This window comes from Littorina saxatilis, linkage group LG7 (assembly GCF_037325665.1).
Source record: "Littorina saxatilis isolate snail1 linkage group LG7, US_GU_Lsax_2.0, whole genome shotgun sequence".
Taxonomy (NCBI): Eukaryota; Metazoa; Mollusca; class Gastropoda; order Littorinimorpha; family Littorinidae; genus Littorina; species Littorina saxatilis.
The window spans coordinates 30,783,146-30,796,912 of NC_090251.1; the positions used below are offsets into that span (position 1 = coordinate 30,783,146).

At 39.7% G+C, this 13,767-nt stretch overlaps 2 protein-coding genes across 3 annotated transcripts in view; both read right to left on the reverse strand.

Annotated features, from left to right (window-relative positions):
* LOC138971157 (uncharacterized) overlaps positions 1-13,767 on the reverse strand; it is a 45,449-nt gene that overhangs the window by 20,204 nt on the left and 11,478 nt on the right. Inside the window, exons 4-8 of the mRNA XM_070343790.1 lie at positions 13,529-13,634; positions 12,725-12,825; positions 11,918-12,079; positions 9,262-9,355; positions 7,773-7,836 (exon numbers count right to left, since the gene is read on the reverse strand). Of these exons, the coding sequence (XP_070199891.1) occupies positions 7,773-7,836; positions 9,262-9,355; positions 11,918-12,079; positions 12,725-12,825; positions 13,529-13,634 (527 nt within the window). The remainder of the gene's footprint in view (positions 1-7,772; positions 7,837-9,261; positions 9,356-11,917; positions 12,080-12,724; positions 12,826-13,528; positions 13,635-13,767) is intronic.
* LOC138971158 (uncharacterized) lies at positions 576-3,278 on the reverse strand. Of its 2 annotated transcripts, none has more exons than XM_070343792.1 (2): positions 3,040-3,278; positions 576-2,335 (listed from the first exon to the last, which is right to left on the reverse strand). In XM_070343792.1, exon 2 carries the CDS (start codon positions 2,113-2,115, stop codon positions 1,309-1,311), a length of 807 nt encoding a protein of 268 aa, XP_070199893.1. In that variant the 5' UTR covers positions 2,116-2,335; positions 3,040-3,278; the 3' UTR covers positions 576-1,308. The 2 variants fall into 2 exon arrangements, with proteins under 2 accessions (XP_070199893.1, XP_070199892.1); XM_070343791.1 differs by having other exon boundaries at positions 2,830-3,278.

Below are 13,767 nucleotides of genomic sequence, written 5' to 3' on the forward strand. Positions count from 1 at the left end.
TATCCGGTCATCCATTAGTCATTGCAAAGGTGACCGCAAATATCAGGTGGCCGTTCATTACAGGCCCCCTCCTCCTCCAAAAAAACCCCCAAAACACGATCAAGTTTTCATGAAGAAAAGAAAGCGATCATCCACGAGCCGCCGATTCATAGTCTCTGTTAGTTTTGCTTTCGTTTATACATCTTAATTATTTGCGTGTTTAACTCGATCGTCCTGGCTAAGCTATTGTTTCGTATGTTTCTATGTGTGTTGTTTGGATTATTATATATATGTATTTGAGTGTCAGATAAACAAGTGTTTCAAACTCACATCAGCTGTGATCGATCCGGAAGTGACTGCCGTAAATGTACATGTATGCGCATGTCTGTATTTACAGTTTGCGCATGCGTAAGTATTCATGTCGTCTGCTCGTGCTGTGCCGTCTGTGCACACCACACACACACACACACACACACACACACACACACCACAGGCGCTCGCCCGCGAAAGTGACAAGTGGCCGTTAAGTGGCCGCTCCTGTCGAGTAAGAGGGGCACCTTAGGGCAAAAATCAGTGACCGTTGACCGCGTACCGCGTCAGACAAGTTAACGGCCATTAAGAGTCAATTATAGAAGGAAAACTCATTAGTCATGGGAAAGCTGGCCGCTCCGGGTAGGTTCACGCCCACGAAAGGGCCGGAAATGGAAGGGACTACTGTATACATATTATTCGGGGCTGAAGTGATGATAAAGAAGCTCAATAAGTGAACGCTCAGGGTACAATCAAATTTGTGTTTTCTGTGAAGACCACTCGATCGGTGAGGGCCAGATAGGGAATTGGGGGGCCGGGTAGGGTGGGAGGCTAGGAGATGGGGGCATGGGAAAGGGGTGCGTGGGTGTGATGGGCAGCGAGCTCAAAGAAAGGCATATATTTGTTGTGTACTGTACTGTATAGCCTAGCGACCATTTAGAAAATCTTCACGCGTCTAGCGGTGTCACGCGGTGCGCTGAAACAGAGTCTGCTATCTCTTCCTCCCCTCTCCCAACCCAGCTTCGAAATGGTCCATAGACTATGTAAATTAGTCATTGGCAAAAATATTTATGCATTATCAATGTTTTTTCCAACCTCTCAGGAAATAATAAGGTACAGGAACATCATTTGCAGATAAGCAGGCACCTTGAGCATGGGGTGGCAACTCTTCTTTGGAAAGTCTAACCATCAAGCTGTTGATGATTCGAAAATTAAAAGAGAATCTCTTTGAACAAAACAGCGTTATGTTTTCACAAAAAACAAGAACTGGAGTGGTGTCCAGTGAGAGGGAGAAGCTTATCACTTGCAGAAATAGCACGTACTGTTTGGCACGATCGCATGGAAATTATAAACGTTCTCATATTCGTCATCAAAAAACACCACTTTGTCTCCCTTGCTGGCGTCAAACATCGACAGCTTTAGAAAGGTTTCAGCTTTGTCATATCCACAGATAATCACATTCCCCTTGTGAGCGTATTCACTGGGTTTTACAACAGGTTTGTCCTCCACAACACCATCCACTTGGTCACAACCATCCTTTTTGAAGCCAACGTTGACAAAAACATCAGTCAGTCTCAGCTTCTCAATCTCCAACAGAATGGTAGACAGATTCATGGCAGAAGGTCTAATAGCACTGATGACATAGAGTTTACAGTGACGGTCATTCTTCAGGTGCAGCAGAAACTTTTTATCAACCCTTAGTGAGAGCTGTTTGGTTTTTGTGTCATAGAGTTTCAAGGTGTTGTCCCAGTCAAACACAACGTGAGCACCATCCTCTATCATGTCATCCGTAATATACTTGATACCATCTTCCTCGTGGTTCACAAAGCAGTTAGCATTTTCAACACCCATGTCCCTTTTCTCAGAAACAGCATCAGCAGTTAATGCTTGCTTTGAGTTGTCTGAAACACTGTCACTGTTATACATAGACCCGCCCTGTGACCTCCTTGAAGTCCTAACACCAAGATGCTCAACAGCAACTCTGGGCTGCCTGACTTTAACTCCAATTAAATCACTCGGTGTAAAACCAGGCTGTGGTTTTATGTCATTCTCTGAATCATCAAAAACACAATCCGGCACCACATCACTGCCTAAATCACTCATCATGGATAAACCCTGTTGTTTTGGTGGGGTTTTTTCAAAACAAGGAAAACTGTAGCAGATATCAAATTGTTGTAATTGGCAGATGTTGACAGATCGGATTTTTCACTTCAACTTCTTTGTTTTTTTACCAACCACATCCACCCATCTAATGACAATCTCTCGGTTTCTCCTTATTAGGTGAAGTTCACCTTCCTCAATAGCTGGGATGTGCGAGCGTTTAAATCTGCATAAGAAATAGCAGGGATCTATACTACAGGCCGTCATTAAAAAAAAAACTTGGCAGATACGCAACGGGCAAAATGTGTACCTTATTTCAGCTCTTCTGATTTTTTTGGAATTTTGAGTGGGAAACTTGCTTTTGTGAATTTCAATTTGTTTTTTTGGGGTGTCGGTATTGCAGGTTCCACTGTACAGACACTAACTCATGAATGTAAAATCGATCTGTTTGCTGAATATGGTGCAGGGGAATAAACGGCCTTTCCAGTCATATAACTGGTTTTACAATAAACAGCCTCATCACAAAAATCTGCACTCAAACGCATCTGCCTAGGTGTTTTTTTTTATGGCGGGTTGTACAGTCATATATATATGTCTATGGAAATAAACTTCAACCAGGCTGCTGCATGGATTCCTGGATAGGTAGCTTTCACTAGTTTCACAGGATCGATAATTTATGTTGTCTGAAATTGAAAATAGGTGAATCTGCAAGTTTCTAACACCAAAGCGTTGACTATGGATGAAGTTTCTGCATATGCAGGTGCACTTGTCAGGGTTGATTTGGAGATTTTATTTGCATTACTACTTCCTGGCAGGACCGGGCACAGGCGGAAGGTATTGTTCTCTGGACCAACACTATCACAAGAAGACTGACAGTGACACTGGCATTCTGTTGCCCGATTGTCAACCATCAAACATTTCGCTGATTACCAGCCGTGTTAGCTTGCTTTTCTGTAGTCGTGCAATGGAATGCATACAAAGAGACTAGCGTTGTCAGCAACTAAAGCGTAGTTGTTGCTATTACTTAGAATACACAAAGGGCCATAGGCATTAGACGACAACAAGTTGTGTTCCCAAGGTCGGAGATGCGCATGCGCAATGATCTTCACTTCCGACCTTCACCTCCAACTGAGTTGTAAACAAACCAGCATGTTTGAGTTTGTGTCGATGCGAATGCTGTCTATGGATGCAATATTATTTCGGCAAGCAAACAAAGCAAGCAGAAGTACGAGTTTCATCTACAGATTAGGAGAGCTTAAATCATCATTGTTAAAACACACTGGAAAGAAATTCCGACACATGCGCTGTTGAGGGTGTTACTTGGGATAATCATAATGCGAAAAATCCACCGCGTTGCATAACTGCAGTGCTTCTAATGTGAACAGAAAATTGCTGAGGGTGATAGACTGTTGACATATGCACGTTTAAAGCACATGCCAGCGCTTCTGGATCATCCCCAGCTTTAAATGGACCTGGCATTTTGGTGGTGTCAATCTTGACATCCTGGCTGTTTCAAAAGTGAGACTGGCAGCAAGCGTGCCATGGTCTCTTTTGGTTGCTAATGTATTAATGAACACATCTCACACGTCAGATTTCTCCTTTTCCACTTGCACGTGCTGCGAGCGCGTATTATGTGTTTAACGTTATACCTGCTTGTCCCGTGTGTTAAAACAGTCACAGCATCAAAATAATCACACAAAAGTAAGGTCAAACATGCCTTCATCAAACTTTTGTGGTTTGATAATTCTAACTCTATAATTGTTGGAGAATTTGTCAATCAAACAATGACGAATTTTTTCGCGTTTCTTTTGTTGCTCGGTATAGTACACTGTAACTTACTATATTAGTATATAAGTCTTGTTCTGTGGAGCTTGTAGTTGTCAGATATGTCGTTACTTCTTTATCTCTGTGAAGCCTTCAAGAAGGGGAGGAGGGGTGTTGGGGGCTGCCGCTGTAAGTTTTTGTGTTGAAGGGAAGTAGAACAGAGCTTGGAATCTTTATTTGAATTTTGTTTTGGTAAATAAGAGTAAAACATTTCTAAATTGGTTTTTGTCCAGTTAAGTGTTTTTAGTCCACGTTGCGGATCGCTTTATGTTTTGTGTAATGTCATTATCTGTTTTAAGTTACGTTGATATGCACGTGTCCAGCCATCTGTAGATCGTAAACGCCCTTAGCTGCCTAGCAGTGGCTATCCACTTCAAGCAAGTCTTTTTTCTCTGTGAATTCAATCTGCTCTCCTGGGGCAAGACCCGTACTTTGGGCCTGCAGGAGGTCAGTTGAACTTTTATGGCCTAACCAGGAGTAGTTTCCCAGAGGAAGCTCTAGCCGTGTCTTTTGACACCCTCCGATCAAAGGGTGTTAATTCCTTGGATCGGGGAGATCGGATGCCAGCTCAGCTGGCAGGTGGTCAGTTGTTTACCCCGCCCCCCCCTTGTGTTCATCCCCTTCCTCTTGTCTTACGTTTAACCAATAAAACACGGAACCTGCTTAGAGTGTCGTGGTTACGGGTGGTTACTAAGATGTTGATTGGTTGTTTGAAATTATTTTCTAATAACCTAGCTAAAGTGTGATGATGTGTGTACATGCTAGGGGTGTGAAAGAGAACTTTGAGAACTTCGGAAGAGTGTGGACGTATTTTGTAGTGTGCTCCACTAACTGATGTAGTCAACTTTGTATGTTGTGGCTTGTGGCCACACGGCTTCGGCGGGGTAGGCGGAGAGGAGGAGGGAAGATAGAAACAGGAATAAAGAATACCATGCCAGTTATATCTTCTGCTGTTGTCACTTTGTTGTTGACGGATTGGAGAGAGAAAGACGTGTCTGTCTTTGTGTCCATGAGTGATAGTCCAGCGAGTCCGGCCCTAACACATTCCCATCATAACATCAAATTATCTTCGATTAAAGTTTCCATCTTTTTGGAACCTGGTCACAAATGGCTGGTTACATTGATATAAGTAATGAGCGTGTATGAATGCAAAGAATAAGGATCAAATATTAAAGTACCCATGTACAAATGCACACACAAGAACAGCTAGGGCCACACCACCAGTGCAAGCATTTCTGGATTTTTGTGTTGGTGCACCGAGTTCGGGAACATCCACAAAACAAACAAGAACGCTGAAGCATAATTAACCATTCAGTCAATCACCAAAGCCAGACACACCAACGCCTGGTGCAGTGATGACAGCTGAATGCACTGAAAAACGTCTGATTTGCTCTCACCTTCCGAACACGCACACAAACACTAAAAATACTGAAATACTGAGGTCGGGGGTTCAAATCTTGGCAGTCTTTTTTCCTTCTGAAAAGAGTTTCCTCAACCATGCCAAGGAGATAGATGACAGGAAGTTATCTATGCAAAATTCAAGCATTGAATGACACGGTGAAGTGCGCGCGTGCTCTGTAAGTCAGGATTTCATGCCACCTTACTGTACAGAAGTCTGTACAGGATTTTCCAGCTACACGTGCAATGTATTATCACAGAGAGACCTCAGCTTTAATGAGATCATGGAGTGCACAGGTACATCCGATCCACACTTTCTTACAAATATTATCTTTAAGTACAATCAAACCAATACATTTTTTTTTAAAAACAAGCATTGACCTAAACGGGCAAAAAGCCGCCCGTGGTGACACGGGGGTAGGACATGGATACCGTCTCTGCACAAACAGTTGACCTGTGACCTAATCTGCGACCTTAAGTCACGCTTAACAGTTTCAAACCATCTACTGAGAGAGAGTGAGAAAGAGCGAGAGAAAGAGAGAGGGAGTACTGAGAGAGAGAGAGAGAGAGAGAGCTGTCGGCATCAAAGTAACAGATTAACAACAACAGTCCTCGCCGAGACCTTATTTCAGATAGTCTCGACTAACCACTGAGACGCCTGTACACAACACCGCTTTCCTTACCCTAAGCTGTGACAACTGAACTTTGGAAGAGTACACCTCTTCATTACCACCCCCCACCCCCCCCCCTCCCCAGCCCCTCTGTGGGCAGAGAGGTGTCACCGTCAGCTGCACTCACTCAGAGCAAAACCAGTTGACCTGTCTAACTTTTGACACTGATAAAAAAAAAAAAAAGAATTAGAAAAAAAGGAAAAAATAATAATTTTTAAAAACACTTAAAATTACAAAAAACTAAATTAAAACAAAAGAGAGAGCGAGAAAGGAGTGCAGAAAAAAGAAAAAACTGAGTATGTTGATGGTAATACTTTTACACTGTCTGATTCTTATAGAATATATAGAGTCGAAGTGAGAAACAAAGTGCTAGTAATAACACAAGTCCGTACCACGGAACCACACACACCAATAAACAAACGCCAAAGACTCGAAGGGAAGTAACTATCTGTCAGTTGGTTTCCTCCCCTGGATCGGTTTGTGAATCACTCATCTAAAAAAAAAGGGATTTATTAAAAAGCGTTAAAAGCTAATATCTTCCGTTTGACTACTGTTACGAATGTAATTTTTTGCATACACCCGTCTAACCCTATTCCTTACAATTTCACGAAATTTGAGCTTAATTGACCCAGAGATGCAAGTCTTACCCGACTTGTTTGTAAGACATCAACCGCCCACCCGCCCTACTCAAACAAACAAACAAACAGACAGAGTGAATCCAGTAAGCCCCATTTATATATAAATGGCAGCTTAAAAAGAGGGGAAAGTTTGTTTGCAAGTTAATTTGTGTGAGGATGGTCCCCTTTGATGTAAATTCATGGTTGGGTAGTTCATTTCTGCACTTTTGATTTTTGATGGTGTCCTTCCACTGTCCCTCTCTATCCTTGTGTGTGTGTGTGTGTGTGTGTGAGAGAGAGAGAGAGAGAGAGAATGATTATTGTGGTGTTTTTGTGTGCGATGACTTTTACAGAATGAAGCAAAGGGGTAAAAGTTATAATAAAAGTTGAAAAGTTATAAATTAAAAGTGATAACCCTCTGATACATACACTTCAGGAATCGTATGCAAACATGCACATTTTTTTCTTGTATATTTTCACTACAGGTATAATATACACAATGCATATATTGACAAGCCATCAGAGGACTGTAAAAGAGCGTTTTTTTGCTTTACTTTAATTCAGAATCAAAATAATTAATCTGGTATGAGAAAGACACAGGGTTTTATAAAACAAAAATACATGGATTAAAACATATCATTTCAAGGACCTCTGAGAGAGAGAGAGAGAGAGAGAGAGAGAGAGAGAGAGAGAGAAATAAATAGTTGTTGATTCATAAATTCTTCTACTTTTAAGGATGATCTTTCTTTCTTTATTTGGTGTTTAACGTCGTTTTCAACCACGAAGGTTATATCGCGACGGGGAAAGGGGGGAGATGGGATAGAGCCACTTGTCAATTGTTTCTTGTTCACAAAAGCACTAATCAAAAATTTGCTCCAGGGGCTTGCAACGTAGTACAATATATTACCTTACTGGGAGAATGCAAGTTTCCAGTACAAAGGACTTAACATTTCTTACATACTGCTTGACTAAAATCTTTACAAAAATTGACTATATTCTACACAAGAAATACTTAACAAGGGTAAAAGGAGAAACAGAATTCGTTAGTCGCCTCTTACGACATGCTGGGGAGCATCGTGTAAATTCTTCCCCCTAACCCGCGGGGGGTTTAAGGATGATGAGAGAAATTTAAAAACAGATAAAAGTTACTCACCCAAGACATTTGGCAGCTTTCAAAATTTGGCTCTTTGTTTCATCTCCCTCTTTGAGCTTTTCAACTGGTAAAAAAAATCATACGACTTTTTGTATTAAATACAAAGAAATACTTTTTTTGAGCAAATTGAACGAAACTTTGTTCAAACATTCTTTGACTCAATCTTGACTGTGGGATTGCATTTCAGCTTGGAAGCTTAAAAATTAGATAGTTAGTTTGTTAAACTTGTCATCTAAATCGATTTTTCACAAACAGATTCAAAAATGATTGCTTTGCTTTCCTCATCAATTCCTGTGGTGGCCTCATTTTCAATTGAAATCAAAGAAATTTTGTCAAACACTCTTTGACTATGGGCTTGCATTTCACATGGAAGCTTAAAAGATAATAAACTAATTTAAAAACAAAATTCTGCTTGAAAATAAAATTGCAATAACACATTCAAAACTTCCATTGTATTCCTTATTAATTCCTATATTAAAAAAAATAAATATACGAATGCTTTGTTTGAATTGAAAATGCATTAAAAAATAAGGATCTATCGTATGCAAATCAGGTACATGTCCACTGTTCCTTTAGGAACCATGCAAGTGCACTGAGTCAGTTCTGTCTCGGTCAAAGGGTTTCGGTCAGCCCAGGACTTACTCATCTAGATGATAAATTGTCCAATATATTCAGTTTTTTTTAGACTGACTCAATGTTTATATATCGCTTGAAAAGACTTGTTTTTATTTGGTTATTGTTGTTGTCTTATTTAATTTGTTTATGCATCCTTGAATCCTTATACACAAAAACTGAGATTCATGCACAAACATATAGACACACACTACTTTTTTTTCTTCTCACAATTTAAAACAAATTTTGTTTTAAACTTTGTAGTTCACGTTTAGACACTTTTTGTTCGTACTACAGAAATTGTCATGATAAATTCAGTTTGACATTTACTCATACATTGCTTAAGGTAATTTGGTTTATAAAATACTGTTGCAAGAATGAACAAGATGACATTTAGATATAAGTAAACGCAAACTACCAAAAGCATAACATTATTACATTACATGCTTGCACAAATACACACACATGCCAGCAAATTCCTAAACATAACTTTCGTTGCAAAAAAGGAAAAAGACACCAAAGGATAAAGCAAGAAAAATAATTAAGATATATAGAACACTGTAAAAAGATCACCTCTTATGACTGAAAATATAATACAAAATGTCAAGAGAGAACAGGTAATAGCTTTTGTTCAACTGTTTATGCCACAAATGTGTTAACTGCTTTGTTTTGTTCCAAAGTGACTGGCATTTTTTGTTGTAAATGAATGATTCTCTATAAAAGGCAAAACACACATGTACACACACACACACACTCTTGCTCACTTACACACATGCATACATGTACGTACGTGCACAAACATACACACACAAACACTTTTAGTCTTTCTGTTCTATTGTTGTTCGAAACACAACACAATATGTCAGCGTTTACTTACTGATAAAATCTGCAGGGTTGTAATGAGCATCCATGATGAAACCAACATCAGCAAAGAAATCAATGACGTTTCTACAAGGCCCAAAATACGCCAGCTGTTATTGAAGAAGCGAGAAAAAATGCAATAAAATCTCAGGACTAAATAGCATCCACAGCAGCACATTGAACAGACTTAGCTACACATGTATGGAAAAACAATGTTCTGCAACACCTGCTTTAGTAAAGGCAAATGACATACATCCATTCAAAGAAGCAATAAGCTTGAGCATATTTATGAGGTCATTAACTGCACATATTTCACTTCATGATTGTCAACAGAACTTAACAAAACAAACAATGAGAAAAGAAAAAGGAAACAAAAGAACATTTAACTTTGTAAAAAAGTGTAAAATGGGTAGATACAAATGTTAATCCCAGTACTAGTAAGTTCCAGTGAATAGAGACTGACAACCAATATTAGGCCCCCCCCAAAAAAGGTCTGTTTACGGTAACCCGACCGACCCTAGTTTTTTTGCGCGACCCTAGACTTTTTTTTGGCATTTGGGGAAAAAAAAAAAAAAAAATCTTGGTTTTTTGGCAAAATAACGTAAAAATATGGTTTTTTTGGAAAAAAAACAAAAAAACAAAAACAAATCCCGACCTACCGACCCTATTTTTTTTTGCCTATGTTACCGTAAACAGACCTATTTTTTTTTGGCCTTATTTAAAGCGCTGGAAACACTTGCAAGCAATGAACAAAACAAACAAATGAACATTCGGAGCTTGAACAGTAACCGTCAACGCAATTTACAAGTTATGACAAAAATATGCAAGAAACACAATCAAACATCCAGCAAGAAGAGGAACACCTTATTTACATGAAGCACAGTTGAACAACAATCTGGAAAAAATATGTAGAACGTTACATTGCACACACTCTAAGAAAATCACTGACACAGATTTTAATGAAAAACAAGAAGGGCAAAGCCCATACGACTCACATGCTTGACCTTGACCTTTACATAGCAATGACATCATACACTAAGAACTGCTTTACACATTTTTCCTACCAAAATACATGTTCATCCATGTCATGCAACACAAAGCTGTTAATTCAAGACATAGGAAGTACAATGGTGCTCATTGGCTCTTTCTACCATGAGATATGGTCACTTTTAGTGGTTCACTACCTTATTTTGGTCACATTTCAAGTTTGAAACAGTTATCTTCCATAGTTCAGGGTCAAGGTCACTTCAAAATATGTATACAATCCAACTTTGAAGAGCTCCTGTGACCTTGACCTTGAAGCAAGGTAAACCAAACTGGTATCAAAAGATGGGGCTTACTTTGCCCTATATATCATATATAGGTGAGGTATTCAATCTCAAAAACTTCAGAGAAAATGGGAAAAATGTGAAAAATAGCTGTTTTTTAGACAACATTTATGGCCCCTGCGACCTTGACCTTGAAGCAAGGTCAAGATGCTATGTATGTTTTTTGGGGCCTTGTCATCATACACCATCTTGCCAAATTTGGTACTGATAGACTGAATAGTGTCCAAGAAATATCCAACGTTAAAGTTTTCCGGACGGATGGACGTCCGGACGGACGGACGGACGGACGACTCGGGTGAGTACATAGACTCACTTTTGCTTCGCATGTGAGTCAAAAAAAGATCTGAAAGTAATAGCCCTACCAAATCTCCTTTTTTACATTTAGTCAAGTTTTGACTAAATGTTTTAACGTAGAGGGGGGAATCGAGACGAGGGTCGTGGTGTATGTGCGTGTGTGTGTCTGTGTGTGTGTGTGTGTGTGTGTAGAGCGATTCAGACTAAACTACTGGACCGATCTTTATGAAATTTGACATGAGAGTTCCTGGGTATGAAATCCCCGAACGTTTTTTTCATTTTTTTGATAAATGTCTTTGATGACGTCATATCCGGCTTTTCGTGAAAGTTGAGGCGGCACTGTCACGCCCTCATTTTTCAACCAAATTGGTTGAAATTTTGGTCAAGTAATCTTCGACGAAGCCCGGACTTCGGTATTGCATTTCAGCTTGGTGGCTTAAAAATTAATTAATGACTTTGGTCATTAAAAATCGGAAAATTGTAAAAAAAAATAAAAATTTATAAAACGATCCAAATTTACGTTCATCTTATTCTCCATCATTTTCTGATTCCAAAAACATATAAATATGTTATATTTGGATTAAAAACAAGCTCTGAAAATTAAATATATAAAAATTATTATCAAAATTAAATTGTCGAAATCAATTTAAAAACACTTTCATCTTATTCCTTGTTGGTTCCTGATTCCAAAAACATATAGATATGATATGTTTGGATTAAAAACACGCTCAGAAAGTTAAAACAAAGAGAGGTACAGAAAAGCGTGCTATCCTTCTTAGTGCAACTACTACCCCGCTCTTCTTGTCAATTTCACTGCCTTTGCCATGAGCGGTGGACTGACGATGCTACGAGTATACGGTCTTGCTGAAAAATGGCATTGCGTTCAGTTTCATTCTGTGAGTTCGACAGCTACTTGACTAAATGTTGTATTTTCGCCTTACGCGACTTGTTGTTAAATACTGTAGACACAAAAGAATACAGAAAACAACTGCACACTCAGAAATTCCTCTCTCGCTACCTCCGTTCCACTCTCTCTCTCTCATCTCTCACCTGGCCGTCGCACAAAAGCAAGAGGTTATGGAAGGTAAAGAACATCTGACTGGATGGCTGGTGGATGGTCATGACGACCGTCTTGTTCTGGGTTTCTGTGATGGTGCGCAAGGTTCGAACCAGACTGGAGGCAGTACTGTAGTCAAGACCTGATGTAGGCTCCTGTATTACACACAAATACTTTCATTAATTACTGAAGTGTGTACAGTATAAAGATAGTATTCTTCCCAGACTCAGAGGATAATAGGTCAGTTGGACCTGGATTGAAAATATGTATAAGTCCAATGACAAATGTCCTGGCTAAGACCTCCTACTTGTCAAAACTATCGGACGGTTGACCAGCCAGAGGTCAGAACAATACAACATATCAAATACATATGCTTATATGACCAAAGACCAAGGCCTGAGAACAATACAGGACTGTAAAGAGTCTACTTGCAGATCCTAGCATGAGAAGCTATATACTTATTTTAAGAAGAGAGGACTGTATCTGTGCAGTCAAGCACCCCTTTGAAACCTTAGAAAATCTGAGAAAATAAAATATTATAAGAAGGTAGTCTTCAAATTTACAGACAAATGATACATTAACAAAAGAAAATCTAAAAGAAATAAGTTCTGACGGTTTTTTTAAAGGGGGGGTGGGGGGGAGGGGTTGGCCTTGAAACTGGGAGTCTTGACAGGAGGTTTCACTGTATGTCCCTATTAACTGCCCATATAGCTCTATTTCAGCATTAGTTTTCATTTAACAGTTACCAACACAACTTCAGAAAGAAGGGGAAGAAAGACTGCAGTGCTGCTGATACTCACATCTAAAAAGATGATGGAAGGTTCCGTGATGAGTTCGCAAGCAATGCTGGCTCGCTTTTTCTCTCCCCCTGACAGGCCCCGCTTCCACATATCACCCATGACTGAAAAGAAATTGTTGTAAATTCCTCTGATCTTGAAAAGCAATCTGTGCTATATTGCAGTGTGGATGCTTTGCACAGCTAAGACCCATGCCTTCATGGTACAATTAGGGTAAAATTAATCCCATAACATTTGGATGTAGCGGAGCAAGATTTCAAAGACCTCAACTTGTCTATGGCCAGCTTCATGAGTGCAGTGCCTATCTGCTCTCCATCACTGCCTTCACCTTCCCCAGCCCTGAACAGGGTCTGGTACCCATTTCCAGGTTGGTTGACTGGAGAGTGCATGAACATAAAATTGGGTGTTGTATGGTTACACGCTCTATCTAAATCTACCTTATGAAAATGGCCATCCCCCCTCCAACATCCTACACACTGCCCAACACATTGTAGCCTTCGAATTCTTCTTCTCATAGTCACAAATTAAGTCACCACTACCATGAACATGCCCTGAAGCTGCCCAAGTGGTGGGAATTATAAACAGAAGGAGAAGGTGGTAAAAGGGAGGCTCCAGATAGTATACTGATTCAAAAATTAAAAAATTAAAATACTAAAATCATATTGGTCATCATCATTGGTATTCATCATCATCATCATCATCATCATCATCATCATCATTGCTGTCGTTGTCGTCATCAGCAGCAGAAGCAGAATAGTCATCATTGTCATCATCTGCAGTAGCAACATCATCATCATCATTACTCACTTGTGTCCAGACATTTCCTGAGGTCCAGGTCGTCGATGATTTTGTCCAATCGCTGCAGCTTATCCTTCTTCGACATCTTGTCCGAGAGTCTCAAAATGGTGGTAAACTGAATCAGAATCGGCATATTCATGATGAGCAAGCACTTGTAGATTTTACCTATGCGTGTTACTTAACATTTAGTACATTGATCGGATATGTTCCCGAAATAGCCCTGTGGAAGTGATGTCCCACACTGAAAG

Bases quoted from the DNA above. Each gene is read 5' to 3' on its own strand.
- LOC138971158 (XM_070343792.1), bottom strand. From the start codon at position 2,115: ATGATGAGTGATTTAGGCAGTGATGTGGTGCCGGATTGTGTTTTTGAT.